At 38.7% G+C, this 21,776-nt stretch overlaps 1 protein-coding gene across 2 annotated transcripts in view; it reads right to left on the bottom strand.

Moving 5' to 3' along the window:
* The window catches only part of LOC124785494 (bifunctional glutamate/proline--tRNA ligase), a 221,267-nt gene extending 199,873 nt beyond the window's left edge, over positions 1-21,394 (bottom strand). Inside the window, exon 1 of one of the 2 annotated variants that reach the window (XM_047254186.1) lies at positions 21,220-21,394. In XM_047254186.1, the coding sequence (XP_047110142.1) occupies positions 21,220-21,265 (46 nt within the window). In that variant the 5' untranslated portion in view covers positions 21,266-21,394. Of the gene's footprint in view, positions 1-21,086; positions 21,118-21,219 lie in introns of those variants that run through there. The other variant, XM_047254187.1, reaches the window with a different exon arrangement.
* Between the last annotated feature and the right edge of the window lie 382 nt (positions 21,395-21,776).

Raw genomic sequence — 21,776 nt, 5'->3', positions numbered from 1 at the left:
ATTACATTTTCCCCTCAAAAACAAGAGCTCATAAGGACTTGACTGTGTTTCCAACAGAGTACTACAGATTTGTTCCCATGTAACAAAGCCTGTTTTAGCTGAAATATGCAACACATCACTTACTTGAGGAATTTTTTCCAGAGAGATTCAATATGCCATTGTCAAATTCCGCTGTGAAAAGCTGATAAACAAGACTACTGGATTATTTACATAATTTTTCAAAACGTTTGAGAAGGTGATGTATTCTAAACTAGTATTCCACCTGAGCAACAATAATATCCGCAGTAAAGCATTTTGGATTTCAGAATTGTTGCTCTACTGAGAATAACATTGACACATTTACTCACCAAATTTTACAAGCATTAAATAGTGAAAAAGTGCTGGTGGGTATTTTCTGTGACCTATCTAAGCCATTTGACTGTGTAAACTACAATATCCTCATAGATAAATAAACTGAAGGTTTATGGAACGGATGCTATAGCCAACCAATGTATAATCTCATATATAACCAAAAGAATGCACAAAGATTTACTTAATTCAACTAATGTAAATCATATATGGAGTTCCCCAAGGCTCAATCTTTTAGGTCCATCAGTGTTTCTCATATACATAAACGATCTTTCATCTAATATACAACAAGTAGTATTAATTCTTTTTGAGGATGACATTAGTACTGTAATCAATCAAAGCATACAAACAGCAACAGAAGAAATGGTAAACAATGTTCTTAACAGTGCCATTGACTAGTTTTCTGTGAATGGTCTCGCTCTCAAATTTAAAAAGACAACATATTCAGTTCTGCACATCTAGAGGTACTACACCAATGATAAGTCTAACATATGGTGAGAAAATAATTATTTACTCGTTCTGCATATACATAGGTAATCATTCTTACATTAATTACAATACAATTATACAACTATGGTAACAATATTCTTTACCGGTGCTCTTATAATACTATACAAATACTCTCGAGTCACTTTAAGGTTGAGTTACTGAGTCTGTGTATGTCTTTCAAACCACCATCGTACCTGTATACTTCACACGCGAGTAAATGATACTTTGTTTGGATTTCACCACACTCACATTCAGAGCTGCCTGACAGGCCCCATTTCTTCATTAGTTGCTTGCCTCTTCCGACACCTGATCTTTGGGGGTTCAAAATTGCCCGCAGTTTCCTTGGGAGGTTGAGTGCTTTAATCTTCTTGTTGAGGTCGTCCACCAAGCTGCAGTTCTTATGTGCACTTGCAGCCCATTGTTCCTTCCAGGTTGTTTTTGACTTGAAGCCTTGAAGCTCTTCACCGATTTTCCAGAAAAGCTGTCCTGGATTTAAGCTTGTTTGTAGCTGTTACATCTTCATGGATAGGGAGTTCCGCGTTGTCTAAGATTTTTTTGGTAAGTTCGATGTCCTAAAAGTGCTTGCCCCACATCCCCATGTCGTTCCAGTCAGTTTCGAAAGGATAGTGTTGCGGGATTTTAGTTTCTGTTGTGTGTCTTCTAGGTGTGCATTGTACGGTAGAGTGCGATATAGTTTCACACCCAGGTATTTAGGGTTATTCTTGTGTCTGATCTGCTGTCCATTCATAGAAAGCCATAATTTTCTACATACTTCTCTGTTGTTAAGGTGCATTATTGTGCTGGTTGTTTTGTTGGGATTTGGGTGTAGGAGCTACTTGGAGTAATATGTATTCAGTTCTTCCGGGTCTGCATTCATTGTTTCGTCAAGATCATTAAAATTTTTACTTTGTTATGTGATGGCTATGTCAGCAGCAAATGCAAATTTACGTGATTTGGTTTCTGGCATGTCTGCTATATATAGGTTGAAGAGAACGGGTGCTAGTGCTGAGCCCTGTGGCAGATCATTATTCAGAACCACACTCTAGCTGTTTGTGACATGAAGCGAGACTGATTTTCCTACCTGTAACATGTTCTTGAGTAGTGTGTAGGTCTGCTTGCATTTTATGATTCTAGTTAGCTTGAACAATAGCTCTTCGATCCACACTATCACAAGATGATGTAAGATCTATGAGAAGCCTTTCTCTATGTAGGTTGTAAGGAACAGCACTTGATCGCAACAATTTCTCCTTGATCGAAAACCGGCTCGGTATGTTGGAAGCTTGGCGTAAATGTACGGAATTAATCTAGTCAGTAATACTCTCTCAAATAATTTATAGGAGGTACATAGCAGGGATATTAGTCTGTAGTTCTTTGGGTTATCTACAGTCTTTCCGGGTTCCATCACAGTGGAGACTTGCTTCTTTCCAGATCTTGGAGGGAGCACCCGTACTGATACATTCCGTGCAGAGTTTGGCGAGCCACCTTCTACCTTCAGTTCGCAGTTCCTTCAAGAATTCTGATAGGATCTCGCCAGGTCCGGCTGCTTTTCCTTTCTTCATTAGCTTCAGAGCCTGGAAAATCTCTTCTGTCTCCACTTCTTTCACGACACGCACATTGGTTGAATTATTGACTAATAAAACTGTTCAGGTTTCTGGAAAACTCTTTCTTTTCACATGCCTTTAGTTGGATGAGGTGTGTTTCAGGACAGCTGAAATCTCAGAAGCACTTGTGCCAAGAGTCAACCTCTGAGATACTGTAGCACTGCCTAATTTCATCAACAGACCCCATCTCTTTTTGATAGAATGGGTGAAATCTAACTTTTCCATTGCCTCTTTCCATCTGCTACTTCGTTCCTCATTCATAGTGTTTATCAGTTGGTCCACAGTCTCGGTGTCCCCACCCTTCTCAAATTCCTCCATTAGTGATTCAGACTATTTTGCCCAACAGGGGGTGTATTTCTTCCTTGCAATTGCACTTAAGGCTGCTTTGTGTACTAGGTTTGTGAATTTTTTGTAGTTCTCAGGTTTCGATGGTATCTGATGTATCGTCTTCTCAACATAGGACCGGTATTTATTCCAGTCAGCTTTCCTGAGGTTCCAACAGGGTATTGAAGGGCTTATTATTTATGACTAGGACTGACAGTCCAATCTCTACTATTACTGGGTTGTGCTAGCTCTGTGGAAAAGCCTCAAGGACCCTCCTCGTTGCTTGCACAGGTATGCCTGTAGCTATACGTATGACAAAGGTTAGGTCAGGAGTGGATGTTGTGCCCCAAGCTTTTGATTTGAAGGTTGCTTTGTCCTTAGGGTCAAACAGGAGGTATAGATTTTGGTTGTCTGCCCATTCATTTAGTCCAGTACCTTCATGTGTGGATCTCGGGTAGCCCCATCCGGTTTGTTGGGAGTTTAAATCACCAGCATAAACTACTGGGTGGTTAGCCTTGGGCACGATACCCATGGACCATTTCTGTGGTGGCGGTTTATAGACATTATACACTGTGAGTTCTCCCAGTTTTATGCCTATCGCATGTTCTGCTGAAACCCAGTATTTTGAGTCAGTTGATAGTTTGAGCTGTGAGAGGCACCTCTTGAAGTACTACACTTACTTGTTAAGATTTTTTCATGGATTAGAAAATAATAAGTAGAGTGGAAAACTCAACATTTTCTTGGTATTCATATGGATGAGAATTTAAACAGGAAAAAGCACATTTTAGAGTTCCTTAAATAACTTAGTTCAGCCACATTTGCACTTAGAATCATTACAAACCTTGGGGGGAGACCAATTAATAAGTTGACATATTCTGCATTTTTTTCACTGAATAATGTTGATTTTTCTAATTTATTTGTTTCCTCCATCTTTGAGCATTTTGTATGCTATTGATGTTAATAGTTTGTACAAACTGAATAATAGTAATACAAATAATAATAATAATAATAATAATAATAATAAAGAACAGTTAAATCATACGGATTTGCATACAGTACAAACATACAATGAGCATACATTAAAATTTTAGATCATCTTTAGCACAACCAAAAAATTCCTCCATGGCATAGAAAGCCGCCTTTTTAAAACAATTTTGTAGAACATTTCTGAAAGTTTTTAGTAAGAAATGCCTACATGTCCGGTGACAGTGCAATGAACAGTTTTACCCCAAAATATGAGTCTTCCCTAACCTTGCAAAGGGTTAGTCAATCTTTTCTTTGTAACATGTAATGTAACAATGAAATGGGTGTCTTAATTTATAACTCTCGTGGTTTTCTTTTGTGTAGACTAGACAACTACAGTTGAGACAATGTAAGAAGTTCTCTGACAGCTAGCAGCACTGTGCCAGTGAAGTGCTAACGGCTGCAGGCGAAAACTGTACACAGCTGTGACAATACTGAGGCACTCACCAGACATGTTTACAACATGGCATTATGTTACTGGTTCACGGGCTCACAACGCTTCAGTGCCCATTCCCCTGCAACCGTCAGGAGTCAATGTATGCCAACTGAGCTGTAAGTATAAATAACGATGGGATTGTCATGACACACAGTTTTTGAAAACATCTGCTGAATATCTGACACCCTTCCTCTGCCCCATAAAAACACTCTCCGTCTCTGTGCAGCTGCACCTAAGCAGTATGCAATATGTTAAGTGGTTATGAAAAAATGCATATTTTCAGTCACACGAGTTCCAAGTTTATGTAGCCTGTACATGATCTTGATAATTTAGTGCATATACAGGGTGTATACGTGGCCGAGGAAAAAAAAAATCCCGGATTTCCAGGTTAAAAATAGCTTTCTCCCAGATGAAAATGCACCTTTTCCGTTTTAAGTAACAGCATACTTTTCCTCAGAACTGTAAAACTTATCAAACCTTTCAATGATTGTGGTTTTACACACCGGCATAGAATTTCCCGGCACCTTAGAAAATGAAACTGGTGTGTGTGTGTGGGGTGGGGTGGGGGACACGTTTTGGAAACATGTCTAATGTGCAGCAACATGTACACTGCATATTTTCGTATTATGAAATTATAAATTTGAATTCCACCAAACACCGCATGTTACTTTCTGAAGGATTGAAATCGAGATTGTGTTGCGCTTTTGTAAGCCAGTCGTAGCTCATGTCACACGATCTCGTCAGCGGACATTCAGAGCATAGGACACGTGATGTAGACAGCCAATAGCAACATCACTATCAAGTAGCACGAACACACAAATAAGAAAAGGTAATGGTTTAAATTAATATACACAGTGTCGCTATAAGAAAAGCTTTCCTGTATAATATTGGTCTCCAAGATTAATAAGCTGGAAGAGAAGCTAAGCTTTCACACATAATGTTGATCTTCTTTGGGCGTGTTACACTTTAAGATACATCACAAAAATGTGCCAGTAAGATTTTTGACGACGACATAAACGTCTGATCGTCCGGGCTCGAAAATATTCTAAATGGTCATTTTCAAAGGACTGATGTTTGTACGAGAGTCAAACGCTCTGTGATTTAAGGAATTCATCGGACATTCGCGCACAGAGTTCATCTTGCCTAAAAGGAAATTTACTTTGAAAGTAACGCTTTTCGAACAACCATTCGGAATACTTTCCCGCAACCTGTTAAAAATCGATTCGTTTCAGCAGTTGCCAGAGAGTGAAAGATAACAGGCGTCGCCGTGCTTGCACAGCTACGATGACACATGAAGCACATACGATTGTACGTATAGAACATTAAAAGACCTTACATTATGTCATAAAAGAAACAAGACATTAGGGGATACTCCAAGAGCATGGAAATTTTGTGAACCATACTAAAATGCATAATTTGGCTTAAAGTGCACATTCGTTCGTCCAGATTCAGATGTAAATTTTCTTGGAGTACCAACGCTGCATTATCTCATGCTTGGTTCTTTATTATGGCATAATGCCATACGTGCTAGAAGATGAAAACGTGAACTTGAAATGCAGCGAACAGTGGAAACTAGCCAATAGTGAAGTATTAAACACTTTGTTTCAAATAAATTGACTGTCTCAGCAGAAAAGATCAATAAAGGTCAAGCTTCTTTAACAAATCGACAAAAATAACTTTATCGTTCTGCAAGGTGATTAACGCTTGACTCTCAGAAAAGTGGAAACAAAATAAAATTTGAAACTAACAACATTTTTACCCTTCCGTAATTATGTGAATATATTTCAATTCACTTGATAGCTCCCAGCCACAGAAATCCGTTTTGTTTTCATTTGATGTCAGAGCACTAAATGAAGAGGAAACTGCAAAATCACTTAACGTGAACAAGGGTCACGTGGAGACTACTACCTACCCACTACAACTCTGACTGCTCTGTGCATCAGGTCCGAATCTATGATATTTCCAAACCGGGGTGGTCTTCAGTCCAGAGACTGGTTTGATGCAGCTCTCCATGCTACTCTATCCCGTGCAAGCTTCTTCATCCCCCAGTACCTACTGCAACCTACACCCTTCTGAATCAGTTTAGTGTATTCATGTCTTAGTCTCCCTCTGCGGTTTTTACCCACCACGCTGCCCTCCAATACTAAATTGGTGATCCCTTGATGCCTCAGAATATGCCCTACCAACCGAGCCCTTCTTCTAGTCAAGTTGTGCCACAAATTTCTCTTCTCTCCAATTCTATTCAATACCTCCCTCATTACTTATGCGATCTACCCATCTAATCTTCAGTATTCTTCTGTAGCACCACATTTTGGAAGCTTCTACTCTCTTCTTGTCCAAACTATTTATCATCCATGGTTCACTTCCATACATGGCTACACTCCATACAAATACTTTCAGAAACGACTTCCTGACACACAAATCTATACTCAATGTTAACAAATTTCTCTTCTTTAGAAACGCTTTCCTTGCAATTGCCAGTCTACATTTTATATCCTCTCTACTTCGACCATAATCAGTCATTTTGCTCCCCAAATAGCAAAACTCCTTTACTACTTCAAATGTCTCATTTACTAATCTAATTCCCTCAGCATCACCCCATTTAATTCGACTACATTACATTATCCTCATTTTTCTTTTGTTGATGTTCATCTTATATCCTCCTTTCAAGACACTGCCCATTCTGTTCAGCTGCTCTTCCAGGTCCTTTGCTGCCTCTGACAGAATTACAATGTCATTGGCGAAACTCAAAGTTTTTATTTCTTCTCCATGGATTTTAATTCCTACTCCAAATTTTTCTTTTGTTTTCTTTACTGCTTGCTCATTTTACAGATTGAATAACAATGGCGATAGGCTACAGCCTTGTCTCACTCCCTTCCCAACCACTGCTTCTCTTTCATGCCCCTCGACCCTTACAACTGCCATCTGGTTTCTGTACAAACTGTAAATAGCCTTTTGCTCCCTGTAGTTTACCAATGCCACCTTCAGAATTTGAAAGAGAGTATTCCAGTCAACATTGTCAAAAGCTATCTCTAAGTCTACAAATGCTAGAAATGTAGGTTTGCCTTTGCTTAATCTATTTTCTAAGATAAGTCGTAGGCTCAGTATTGCCTCACATGTTCCAACATTTCTATGGAATCCAAACTGATCTTCCCCGAGGTCGGCTTCTACCAGTTTTTCCATTCGTCTGTAAAGCCATGGCATATTAAACTGATAGTTCGGTAATTTTCACATTTGTCAACATCTGCTTTCTTTGAGATTGGAATTATTATATTCTTCTTGAAGTCTGAGGGTATTTCGCCTGTCTCATACATCTTGCTCACTAGACGGTAGAGTTTTGTAAGGCCTGGCTCTCCCAAGGCTGTCAGTAGATCTAATGAAATGTTGTCTATTCCCAGGGCCTTGTTTCGACTTGGGTCTTTCAGTGCTCTGTCAAAACTCTTCATGCCGTATCAAATCTCCTATTTCATCTTCATCTACTTTCTCTTCCATTTCTATGATATTGTCCTTAAAAACATTGACCTTGCATAGACACACTATATACTCCTTCCACCTTTCTGCTTTCCCTTCTTTGCTTAGAACTGGGTTTCCATCTGAGCTCTTGATATTCATACAAGTGCCTCTCTTTTCTCCAAAGATCTCTTTAATTTTCCTGTAGGCAGTTTCTATCTTACCCCTAGTGAGATAAGCCTCTACATCCTTACATTTGTCCTCTAGCCATCCCTGCTTAGCCATGTTGCACTTCCTGTCGAACTCATTTTTGAGACGTTTGTATTCCTTTTTGCCTGCTTCATTTACTGCATTTTTATATTTTCTCCTGTCATCAATTAAATTCAATATCTCATCTGTTACTGAAGGATTTCTATTAGCCCTCGTCATTTTACCTATTTGATCCTCTGCTACCTTCACTATTTTGTCTGTCAAAGCTACCCATTCTTCTTCTACTGTATTTCTTTCCCCCATTCTTCTCAATCGTTCCCTAATGCTGTCTCTGAAACTCTGTACAACCTCTGGTTCTTTCAGTTTATCCAGGTCCCATCTCCTCAAATTCCCACCTTTTTGTGGTTTCTTCAGTTTTAATCTACAGTTCATAACCAACAGATTGTGGTCAGAGTCCACATCTGCCCCTGGAAATGTCTTACTATTTAAAACCTGGTTCCTGAATCTCTGTCTTACCATTATATAATTTATCTGAAACCTGTCAGTATCTCCAGGCTTCTTCCATGTATACAACGTTCTTCATGATTCTTGAACCAAGTGTTAGCTATGATTAAGTTAGACTCTGTGCAAAATTCTACCAGGCAGCTTCCTCTTTCATTCCTTAGTCCCATTCCATATTCACCTACTACATTTCCTTCTCTTCTCATCAATCTCTTCATCATCTGCGGAGCTAGTTGGCATATAAGCTTGTACTACTGTAATAGGCATGGGCTTTGTATCTATCTTGGCCACAATAATGCATTCACTATGCTGTTTGTAGTAACTTACTCGCATTCCTATTTTCCTATTCTTTATTAAATCTATCCCTGCATCATCCGTATTTTATTTTGTATTTATAGCCCTGTAGTCACCTGACCAGAAGTCTTGTTCCTCCTGCTACCGAACTTCACTAAGTCCCACTATATCTAACTTTAACCTATCCATTTCCCTTTTTAAAATTTCTAACCTACCTGCACGATTAAGGGATCTAACATTCCATGCTCCGATCCGTAGAACGCCAGTTTTCTTTCTCCTGATAACAACGTCCTCCTGAGTAGTCCCCTCCTGGACATGCGCATGGGGGGACTATTTTACCTCAGGAATATTTTACCCAAGAAGACACCATCACCATTTAACCATACAGTAAAGTTGCATGCCCTCGGGAAAAATTACAGCTGTAGTTTCCCCTCTTGATAACAACGTCCTCCTGAGTAGTCCCCTCCTGGACATGCGCATGGGGGGACTATTTTACCTCAGGAATATTTTACCCAAGAAGACACCATCACCATATAACCATACAGTAAAGTTGCATGCCCTCGGGAAAAATTACAGCTGTAGTTTCCCCTCGCTTTCAGCCGTTCGCAGTACCAGCACAGCAAGGCCGTTTTGGTTAGTGTTACAAGGCCAGATCGGTCAATCATCCAGACTGTTGCCCCTGCAACTACTGAAAAGGCTGCTGTCCCTCTTCAGGAACCACACATGTGTCTGGCCTCTCAACAGATACCCTTCCATTGTGGTTGCACCTACAGTACAGCTATCTGTATCGCTGAAGCCCGCAAGCCTCCCCACCAACGGCAGGATCCAGGGTCATGGGGGGACGCCAAAAATTTAAAAAATCGTCTTTTCAAAAATATCTTCATTTTGCACCGCACATCTTTCTGAAGAGTCTGACACACAAAAAATATACGTTGGAGGGAATGTAAGACATGTTATTTGGTATTAAGTGGCGAAGTGCAGTGCCACGGCTCTTCACACAGCATTCTTCCATCGCAGGGCTCTGTATTTTGCTCTGTGGAATTCAAACGTGTAATATTTTGTAATGGGCGCTATCAAACTATATTCAGGCCTGTGGTGCCTCTCCTGCTCCCAGTCAGCTGTTTTGACATCCTGATCCCTCTTTAAAAAAATCTCGCAATTAATACAGTCTTTACTGCCTATTAGCAAATAATTTGCTGTTTTGTGTGACATATAATTAAATATAGGATACATAAAACGATTAAAGACAAGAGACAAGCAAGAAAGTACACATTTCTTTATTCCTTACAAGTCCTACCTTTTTTTTTTTTCTCTCTAATCTTGCCAAAGCTTTATGTGGCGTACTTTTCTTTCTGGGAAAGAATCTATTACCTCTTCAAAGTTCGTCAACGTTTTGCTACAGGAAGAAACGAAATGTCGTTGTCTAATATTAGACAAGCTGTTAATACAAATTGTACCCAAGACTGGTGGGGTTTCTCGAGCTGCTTACGTGTATTTTGTCACTGTCTGTTAGGTAAAACAGAATAGGCCTGCCTAATATTGCAGCAATTGTTACACACACCAAATACACGAGACTGTTTTGGCACAAATGGTCATTTTTATAACACGACGGAATATAATTCATGAAGTACCAATATCAAATGCCTATTAGGACTACTACAAGCAAAAAGTTTTATGTTAGGAAATAGTTTCACATTTCATTCATACTCTCTAGCTTCTGAAGCATGAGATCGAAAAGTAGTTGTATGAAATTTTTATATAAATTTGGAATCATCATATTCTTCCGTAATCTGTGAGAGTCCCCGTTTCTTCTCTGTAACTATTCCCCCCAGTGTAAAAACTTTACTAACCCTGCCACCATCACCGGTTTTGTTATTCCGCAATTATTCTCCAGTTAGGCGTTATTACGTGTTCGGACAACATGTTTTCGTGCTACTCCCAGAATAGAATCTTTGTCACCTGTTATTCCTGTTAGTCGTTTATTTCCACTCTGTTAGTCAGAATGTATGGAATTCGCTAGTAATTATAACAATGCTAATCATTTGCAAACCCAGTCAACCACATAAACAGCAATTCGCATTCACCCATTCGGCTTCATTTCGCTCAGCTCGTATAGACCCGTCCCCTTTGGTCTGCAGGACAGTTCATTTCTAGATGCAATGGGGATTTCTATGGCAGAGACATCACGTACATTATGCACATATTCAAAAATCAACTTATGATTCATTCAGAAATCAACTTAGAATTTGTTCAAAAACCAACAGGGATGCATTCAAAATCATATGAGTAATCGATAGACCAATGTGCAGTGGATGCTAGGTGCTTTGTGAAACAAGGTCTTTGTCCTCAATAATATGAATTTGCCCCCCCCCCCCCGCCCCCCATGAAACTGCCGCCCGCGGCAGATACCCTGGTTTGCCCCCACCCCCTAGTTCCGGGCCTGTTGTGCGTACATCAGTCTGGCAGCTTAGGCGCACCAGTGAAATTTTTCCAGATAGCATCTCGCTGCTTGCTGCTATTGCTTATACAGCTAACTGCCATACTTTTGTAGCCAGAAGCGGGAGAAGATACTACTCATACGGGACTCAACTGCACATGTGCATAAGCTCACTCGCAACCGCTCAAACAAATCTAATGTGAACAGTTGGGACATCGCGCTCATTGGAGGCAATTTGTTATGAAACATTGCAGTCTTCCTTAAGACTTTGACACATTTTGCTGTTGACAGACGCTTGTATGAGCACTGTGTTTTGTTGTTGTATGTGGTGCATTTCCTTTGCAACTTAAGTTTTGTGTTTGTTTTTTCTCTCTCGTTCGTTTTTTATTGCTGCAGTATTATTCTGCAGTAGCAAGATATATTAATATTCTTTGTTAGACTATGTAACTGAAAACTAAAACAATGAAAAATTCCCATTTTTCCCGGTTTTCTCCCGGATGAAAAAATTCCCGGGTTTTTCACGGATCTCCCGGGTCATATACACCCTGATGTAGGTTGTGTGTGGAGGTTTCAAGTTAATTCGGTATCCAAATGTGCATCCATAACTTCAGACAGACATACAGTCGTTGGTATTGTACAAAATAAAAATTTATTTTCAGTTTCATTCTGGTTTACAGTTGATTCATTGTGTTTGAACAACATGCCAGAAATGATTAGGTTGGCTTTGTTCTGTTCCTTTAGATCCTCTAGGTCATTTCTTGTTGCAGTGAAGTGGAAACGTCTGCATACAGAACAGGCACACATGGCATGATACTAGGTAGATTGTTAATGTAAATTATAAACAATAACAATCTCAACACAGAACATTGAGGCACACCTCTTAAGCCATCACAGAATTCAGAGCCCACATCATTAAAGTCTACTTTCAGCTTACCATTGTCATGAATCATTGCTATACGAGTGAATTCTGTATCTTGAAAGCCATGTTACCTCAGTTTACGTATTAGAATCCAAAGAAGCTCAGAGTTAAATGTGTTGCTCAGGTCAATCTGTATGGTAACAACAGATGACTTTGCTTCAAATGCATTATGTAGTGTCAAAATAATATTTTCAACAACTTTCAGTACCAATGAATTTACCCTAAAGCCATCCTGTTTGTTGATGTTCCACTGCAGGTGAAATGTTTGTAAATTTGTTGATATAAGTAATGATCTACTATTCTGAGAAGTATTGGTACAAGAAAAATAGAATGGTAGTTATCAAAACCTGACTTTTATGTAGAGAGACACTATCTCCTGCCAATCATTGTATACTCTAGAGGCCTGTGCCATAAATAAGAGAGAAGACAGTTAAATAAAAGCCTGTGACAAGAAGTTCCTTAGGTCAGCTCTACAAAAAACTAGGAGAGACAGAGTCAGGAATGATTATGTAAGGAGAGACCTGCAGGTGACACTGACTACAGAGGAGAGCTTGAGTGCTTTAAGAACTGAAGTGGTTCAGTCATGTGAAACGAATGCACCCGACTAACTTCATGCCAGTACTTGGAGATGGAAGTACCAGGAAGAGGAACAATTGGGTGGCCTCAAAAGAGACGGACAGACTAGGTTAAGGAAGATCTCAAGAGGAGAGGAGTAACATGGGATGTAGTGGAGAGGGAGAAGCTATTCTAGGACAAAAACCAATGGAGGCATATCGTTCACAAAGTTCCTACCCGGCACGCTGGATGCAAATCCTGATGATGATGATGATGATGATGAGGGACAACTTGTTATACTAGGCTGGAAACAAACAACTCATAAGAATTCAATGTATTAGTATACAAAACAGTTGTAGTCTAATGTCTGCTACCTTTCTAGTAACAAAATTTGACAGAGTATACAAGTTTTCTGATTTTGAGTAGTTGAATTTTGCTATAGCTACTGCTATGCCAGTGACAGCAATTTGTGTCCACATAAATGTAGCTGTTTCAGGTTTGTTATGTGATATGAATAACTTTGTTCTTTTTTTCTATTTTTTTTTATTAATTCTTGAATTATAGTTGTAATTTTGTTAAGCTGGATGTCCTTTGTTACCGGAATTTATGAAGAAGTTATTCATTTCATCAGATTTCATACTGGTCATATCAAAAGTGGTTCTATCAGTATTACCCAGTTCTATGGTAACTCATCTTTAAGAAAGAAAGTCTTCATTGCTCAAAAACATGCTGTAAGACTAATTTGTAGTTATTCATCATCTGGATTTGCAGCTCCTTGTGTTTACTGTGTTTGCAGTTAAAATTGTTCGATGTAAGATCTGCCAGTTATGCAAAACACTGTTTTTCCAAGCTCCCAAACATGTTTCGGCAGCTCTGTGCCATCATCAGTGGGTTTCTGTTTTATTTAATCTGTAATGTGAACATTTTTACTAAATTATTACAAAATTATGTCGATATTTAGTTCAACCAGCAATTGATTTTTTTTGTTGGTCTCTTCAGTGACAAGCTACATGTAATAAATAATACACAAGTGGTCCTGAAAAACCATGCAAACAGAGTGTGAAGGTACCAGGAGATTCCAAAGTGACTCACGATACATTTTGAAATCAGTATTTTATTAAGTTGACTTGTTATCAATCTGTAAACCAGTATTTTCTTTTGTAAATCAACAAACATCATCATCACCATGAACCACAGACCTTGCCGCTGGTGGGGAGGCTTGCGTGCCTCAGTGATACAGATAGCTGTACCATAGGTGTAACCACAATGGAGGGGTATCTGTTGAGAGGCCAGAGAAACATGTGGTTCCTGAAGAGGGGCAGCAGCCTTTTCAGTAGTTGCAGGGGCAACAGTATGGATGATTGACTGATCTGGCCTTGTAACACTAACCAAAACGGCCTTGCTGTGCTGGTACTGCGAATGGCTGAAAGCAAGGGAAAACTACAACCATAATTTTTCCCAAGGGCATGTAGCTTTACAGTATGGTTAAATGATGATGGCGTCCTCTTGGGTAAAATATTCCGGAGCTAAAATAGTCCCCCATTCGGATCTCCGGGCGGGGACTACTCAAGAGGACGTCGTTATCAGGAGAAAGAAAACTGGCGTTCTACAGATCAGAGTGTGGAATGTCAGATCCCTTAATTGGGCAGGTAGGTTAGAAATTTTAAAAAGGGAAATGGATAGGTTAAAGTTAGATATAGTGGGACTTAGTGAAGTTCGGTGGCAGGAGGAACAAGACTTCTGGTCAGGTGAATACAGGGTTATAAATACAAAATCAAATAGGGGTAATGCAGGAGTAGGTTTAATAATGAATAGGAAAATAAGAATGCGGGTAAGCTACTACAAACAGCATAGTGAACACATTATTGTGGCCAAGATAGATACGAAGCCCATGTCTACCACAGTACTACAAGTTTACATGCCAACTAGCTCCACAGATGACGAAGAGGTTGATGAAATGCATGATGAGATAAAAAAATTATTCAGATAGCGAAGGTAGACGAAAATTTAATAGTCATAGGTGGCTGGAACTTGATAATAGGAAAAGGGAGAGGAGGAAACGTGGTAGGTGAGTATGGATTGGGGGGGAAGAAATGAAAGAGGAAGCCGCCTGGTAGAATTTTGCACAGAGCATAACTTAATCGTAGCTAATACTTGGTTCAAGAATCATGAAGAAGCTTGTATACATGGAAGAAGCCTGGAGATACTGACAGGTTTCACATAAATTATATAATGGTAAGACAGAGATTCAGGAACCAGGTTTTAAATAGTAAGACATTTCCAGGGGCAGATGTGGAATCTGACCACAATCTATTGGTTATGAACTGTAGATTAAAACTAAAGAAACTGCAAAAAGGTGGGAATTTGAGGAGATGGGACCTGGATAAACTGAAAGAACCAAAGGTTGTACAGAGTTTCAGAGACAGCATTAGGAAACAATTGAGAAGAATGGGGGAAAGAAATAAAGTAGAAGAAGAATGGGTAGCTTTGACAGACAAAATAGTGAAGGTAGCAGAGGATCAAATAGGTAAAATGACGAGGGCTAATAGAAATCCTTCGGTAACAGATGAGATATTGAATTTAATTGATGAAAGGAGAAAATATAAAAATGCAGTAAATGAAGCAGGCAAAAAGGAATACAAACGTCTCAAAAATGAGTTCGACAGGAAGTGCAACATGGCTAAGCAGGGATGGCTAGAGGACAAATGTAAGGATGTAGAGGCTTATCTCACTAGGGGTAAGATAGATACTGCCTACAGGAAAATTAAAGAGATCTTTGGAGAAATGAGAGGCACTTGTATGAATATCAAGAGCTCAGATGGAAACCCAGTTCTAAGCAAAGAAGGGAAAGCAGAAAGGTGGAAGGAGTATATAGAGTGTCTATACAAGGGCAATGTTTTTAAGGACAACATTATAGAAATGAAGAGAATGTAGATGAAGATGAAATGGGAAATATGATAGTGCGTGAAGAGTTTGACAGAGCACTGAAAGACCTAAGACGAAACAAGGCCCCGGGAGTAGACAACATTCCATTAGAACTACTGACAACCTTGGGAGAGCCAGTCCTGACACAACTCTACCATCTGGTATGCAAGATGTATGAGACAGGCGAAATACCCTCAGACTTCAAAAAGAATATAATAATTCCAATCGCAAAGAAACCAAGTGTTGACAGATATGATAATTACCGAACTATCAGTTTAATAAGCCACTGCTGCAAGATACTAACACAAATTCCTTACAAGCGAATGGAAAAACTGGTATAAGCTGATCTCAGGGAAGATCAGTTAGGATTCCGTAGAAATGTTGGAACACCTGAGGCAATAGTGAGCCTACAACTTATCTTAGAAAATAGATTAAGGAAAGGCAAACCTACGTTTCTAGCATTTGTAGACTTAGAGAAAGCTTTTGACAATGTTGACTGGAATACTCTCTTTCAAATTCTGAATGTGGCAGGGGTAAAACACAGGGAGTGAAAGGCTATTTACAATTTGTACAGAAAACAGATGGCAGTTATAAGAGTCGAGGGGCATGAAAGGGAAGCAGTGGTTGGGAATGGAGGGAGACAGGGTTGTAACCTATCCCTGATGTTATTCAATCTGAACACTGAACAAGCAGTAAAGGAAACAAAAGAAAAATTTGGAGTAGGTATTAAAATACATGGAGAAGAAATAAAAACTTTGAGGTTCGCTGACGACATTGTAATTCTCTCAGAGGCAGCAAAGGACCTGAAAGAGCAGCTGAACGGAATGGACATGGTCCTGAAATGAAGATACAAGATGAACATCAACAAAAGCAAAACGTGGATAATGGAATGTAGTCGAATTAAGTGGGGTGATGCTGAAGGAATTAGATTAGTAAATGAGACATTTGAAGTAGTAAAGGAGTTTTGCTATTTGGGGAGCAAAATAGCTGATGATAGTTGAAGTAGAGAGGATATAAAATGTAGACTGCGAATGGCAAGGAAAGCATTTCTGAAGAAGAGAAATTTGTTAACATCGAGTATAGATTTAAGTGTCAGGAGGTCGTTTCTGAAAGTATTTGTATGGAGTGTAGCCTTGTATTGAAATGAAACATGGACGATAAATAGTTTAGACAAGAAGAGAATAGAAGCTTTTGAAATGTGGTGCTACAGAAGAATGCTGAAGATTAGATTGGTAGATCACATAACTAATGTTGGTAGATCACATAACTAATGAGGAAGTATTGAATAGAATTGGAGAGAAGAGAAATTTGTGGCACAACTTGACTAGAAGAAGGGATCGGTTGTTAGGGCATATTCTGAGGCATCAAGGGATCACCAATTTAGTATTGGAGGGCAGTGTGGAGGGTAAAAATCGCAGAGGGAGACCAAGAGATGAATACATGAAACAGATGCATGAGAATGTAGGTTGCAGTAGGTACTGGGAGATGAAGAGCCTTGCACGGGATAGAGTAGCACGGAGAGCTGCATCAAACCAGTCTCTGGACTGAAGACCACAACAACAACAACAACAACAAATTTTATTACTCAGGCAAAGATCTTGGAAGTGTTATTTAAGCAGCGAAGAACATTAAAATTCAAGAACAAGAATGTAATTTATGTAGTGACGCATGTTACAGATTTTGGGCATCCTATTCCTAAAATGCATTTTAGGTCAAGTGTCCTCAAACTATTAGGAATATGGATCTGGTTTTTATCATATAAAATGCTTGTTAGATTGGCATTCAAATGATAGAATTAGCCTACATATCACTAAAAATATTTATGCTATTTGAAGTACTGTAATACATTGAAAAAGGCGTGTGACACAATGTTATGTGACTCATGTTACTTGCTACTTCTTGTTGGAAAAGCTTTTTTCCTGCATGCAAGGAAATGAAAATATGACGCTATGTGCCAAATAAGATAAATGTAACATTAACATTTCACTTTTGAAACACTATAAAAAATTATAAGAGCATGACATCTCGGAAAATGAACTGCAAATTAAATTAAAAGTCAGAGAACAGAAAATATCCTCTTGCTTTGACATCAAGAGGATTAATTTTCTTTATAATTTCATCATACTTTACAGGTCATTTCCAGCGCACTCCATTGCAGTGATTAAGTAAGATTTTCCAAAAACTGCATGTACTTCTGCGGCACTGAATTTACTGTGATATTCTACTTTCTATAGTTTCTTCAGTATGATGATCTGCAGCAACAAAATTCTTTGGAGACAGCGGATATGTCTGTAGTACTCATTTCTTGTAGTGAAAGCAATGAATGATTTTTATGTTTGGTAGTGACAGTGTTAAAGAAAATATTTGAACAAGATAAAGTTTCGTATTGATTCCTTGAATTTCATCAATAGGCACATGAAAAACCTGCTTAGTTGTGGTACTTGTAGCTACCTGAGCAAAAGTTGATGCAACCTATAAATTTTCACTTTTCGACTCATTCCCCACTAGCCATTACAACAATACAACTGTGCAATTGCACCAGTTCCATCTACGTCTCCTTTACCATGTGATGTAGCAAATAAGTTCCAGTAGATTTCCACATTATGAAATGAGTGAAACTGGGATACAGCAGTAGTAATACATTTGTTTTTGAATTGAGAGGCAGGTCCATCTGACCAGACTGAAACTTCCTTCACATGTTCAGGTATAATCGATAGTACGTTGCTAATGTAAGCAATTGCAGCACTCAAGCCATGGTTTTATCCAGAGCACTATGTAACTTATACAGTAACAAACTTGCTTTAGTAGGTTGCTTATCTTGCACCTTATGTTGCCAATGTTTTTTAACTCTCTCCCTGTTTTTAGCTCTTCTTTCTTGTAATAGCAGTCCTTGCTTATGTTGACTCAATGGTAGAAACTTTTGTTTCTGCTTCTGCTGACTTTTTCTAGCTTCTTCTTAAATTCTTCATATTTTCCTTCAGTCTTTAACTTTTGCCTCCTCCTAGTCTGTCTTTCTGCTGCTGCTAAGGGCATTCTCTTCTTCTAATCTTAAAATAATACAACTGTGACTCAGATTATGTCTCACATTACACACTTAATTTTCTGTTTTTACAATATTTATTGAAATTGGGAAATTTTTAGTAGTGATATTAGTTAGACATTCACACTAAGAAGCAAATTACTGAACACGATAAAGTTATATCTAATATCTTCCTTGGTATAAAAACTTAATTACATGAAAGTGACTCATGTTACATGAAAGTACATGTTGTATTAGCCTATATAATTTACCTAATTCCATTTAATACTCTTTATGGGATACATTGCGGTATGTAACAGTAGGCCTAATGTAAATAATGATATGCTAGTTCTTAACTGCCAATTAGTTGAAATGAAGGTCCAAAGTCTACAATAATTCATGCACTCATCACATGAAAAACATATGGAGTTATAAAAATCACTTCAAATTATGGAGGGAAAGCAATGATGGGCCATAAACCATTGTTGCCTTAGAGTAAAATAAAAAGGTCCAACCTTTTCAAAAAATACATAAAAAGTACAAAATTTTAAACTTTTGAATATTGTAAGTGTGCCCTACTTTACATGGAATATCCCTACCAACAAAAAGAAACTAATTATTGTTTGAATTAAATATCCACATAATTTTGTAATCATTTAGCAAAAATGTTCACATTACAGATTAAATAAAAACCCACTGATGATGGCACAGAGGTGCCAAAACATGCTTGGGAACTTGGAAAAATGGTGTTTTGCATAACTGGCAGACGTTACATCCAACTAATATGTAGTGTTCACCCATTACTATCTTGCAGCCATCTTTTTAAGTAGTTGAGCATTCTGATTACTGCTTCACAGTATATTTATTCCCTGATGTTTTTTTGTAAATAATCCACTGCAGTTTAAAAAGAAGAATGATGCACATAATTACAATACCAGAAGGAAAAATTATATTCATTATTCCACATTAAGGTTGTCTTTACCACAAAAATGGGTGCACAATGTTGCAACTAAAATTTTTTATCACTGGGTACGTCACATATAATGTCTGACAGACAGCACAGTAAAGACTGAAAACAAACTGAAAAAGTTTCTCCCTGACAACACCTTCCTTTCTGCTGAAGAATTTTTATTAGGTCTATTGTAATGTGTAAAAGGTGGCGAGTTGGAATTATTAAAGCACATCTGCATATGTAACAAGAAACTTATAAATGTTCTCCATTTAGCCATATTTACAAATCAACTTCTGATGGAAATTTTAAGATGACTTGTCCACATCATTATTATTTATCATGCAATGAATTCATGGATCAAATAACCAACTACTACACAATTAATGATCAGCTGAAGGAAGAAATACAATACAACAAGAAAGAAATACAACAAGAAAGTAATACAATACAACAATGTGCCACATTTCAATACAAAATCATGGTTTATTGCTTTTACAATAAAATCGTATCAAGATCTAAAGCACATGGTAGTAATGCCTTGTCTTTTTCTCGAGTTCAACTTTTTATTCATCATGAAGGAGGGGCTGATGCTAACTCAGTTTTACAGGTGAACAGAGGGAGAACAGGAATATAAACATGAAGCATATTTGAATTTTGGTGACCAAGGAGTCATTTGTCTGAACAGACGGGAGTTGGTGCAGGGGCACAGCAGCATCTTTGTGGCCTAGAGAAACCATTTGGTGTCCTTAATGTGCGGTGAAGAAAAGATAACCTATGTTTTATAAAATAGCAGAAAAAAAACTGTACATAAATCAAACAACATTGTACAGTAAGAGCCGACAATGTGGAGGAGCATCTGTCAAGACCTCATATTTAGGAGGATGGGGTCCACTTTGTCCAGTCATTCTAATGCTAAATGCAAGGATAGTTCCTTCATCAAGACTATCACTGACCACCCTTCCCTGTCCTTAACAAGGATACTTACATATTTTGTGTAGGCCTATGTATTTTGGGCTATTTGTTTTTGTTGTATTAACATAACAATTCCCATATCACTGAGAGATGAACCTTGAATGAATAAAAACAAATATATAATAATATACTGTACATAAATTACGAAACGTGGGAAGGGCATCCCTTGGTAACTTCTACGAATTTCTTTATCCAACAAACAAATGCGATCTGTAATAGCCTTGTGGCATGCAGGGCATCTTAACGCCAATTAGCATTAGCTTGCTTTTCAATGAACTTGCGAAGGGAGTGCAGTGGCAAGGCACGCTGGGTCTTGTTAATCATACCGTTCGATATATTCACACCAATGTTTGCATTCTGTACGCCAAAGAAGGGTGTGTGACTGGCCACGTCGTGTAGCACTAATATGTTCTATTTCCCTGTTACTTTTAGGTCTAGTGCGCGATACTAATAACGACTGTCAGTACCTCACTTACATACTTCCCTAAGTTAAGTCCAAATTGCACTGTTTTCCCTTCATGATCACTGTCGAAGATGTCCAACGGAAGTACTTTGCATCGTTCAGAATTTTGCGAGAAAGCTAATTGGCGATCACATTTTTGTTGCGAGTTTCTGTGACAAAAAGAATTACCTTTCTGCTGTTGCATTAATTACATCTGCTTACGACAGACAAAACGGCGTATCGTCTATTCCTCGTACAGTAAAACCAACAATACAAGAGTCAACATTGCCAGTAAAAATAAACATAAATAAAGCTTTCTTACATATCGGAGGTTTGTCTGCACTTGCGATGAAAACCTTCACAGTCATTTTCACAACAAACAATTCCTTACTTCGTACAAGCCAAGCACACGTGCACACCCAGACAATTACGACAAACTATCCAACGATAACACAGTTGTGAATGTGATTTAGCCATAGCCAGAAGCGTCTCGCGGGCCCCGAGGAATCATGACGTCATATCATGGCATGACGTCGTCTCTGCAAGCCAATATCGCTGGTAGTTTTCGAAACGCGGTATTCTTCATGGAGGTAAAAATAAGAGGAGTTGTCATGACGTCACAAACTTGAAGCCGACCCAAGTCAAGATCCGCCATGTTAGCTACCCCAAAACATTCGCTTCTGGTAGTTTGATTTCGTGTAGTCGTGAAGTGTTTTGATAAAAAATGCCGGCTTGCGTCGCTTAAGGCCCGTCCACACGCAACGATCTATCTGCGCAAATGTCTGCGCACATCACATCTGCGCAGACAGATCGTTGCGTGTGAACAGAAGATTTGCACCAACCTGAGGTGTGTGCAAACCTGGAAGTTGGAGTTGGAGG

This window comes from Schistocerca piceifrons, chromosome 1, assembly GCF_021461385.2.
Source record: "Schistocerca piceifrons isolate TAMUIC-IGC-003096 chromosome 1, iqSchPice1.1, whole genome shotgun sequence".
In the NCBI taxonomy this organism is placed as follows: Eukaryota; Metazoa; Arthropoda; class Insecta; order Orthoptera; family Acrididae; genus Schistocerca; species Schistocerca piceifrons.
Note: the sequence above shows the minus strand (reverse complement) of the source record. Positions and strands in the feature narration are given on the sequence as shown.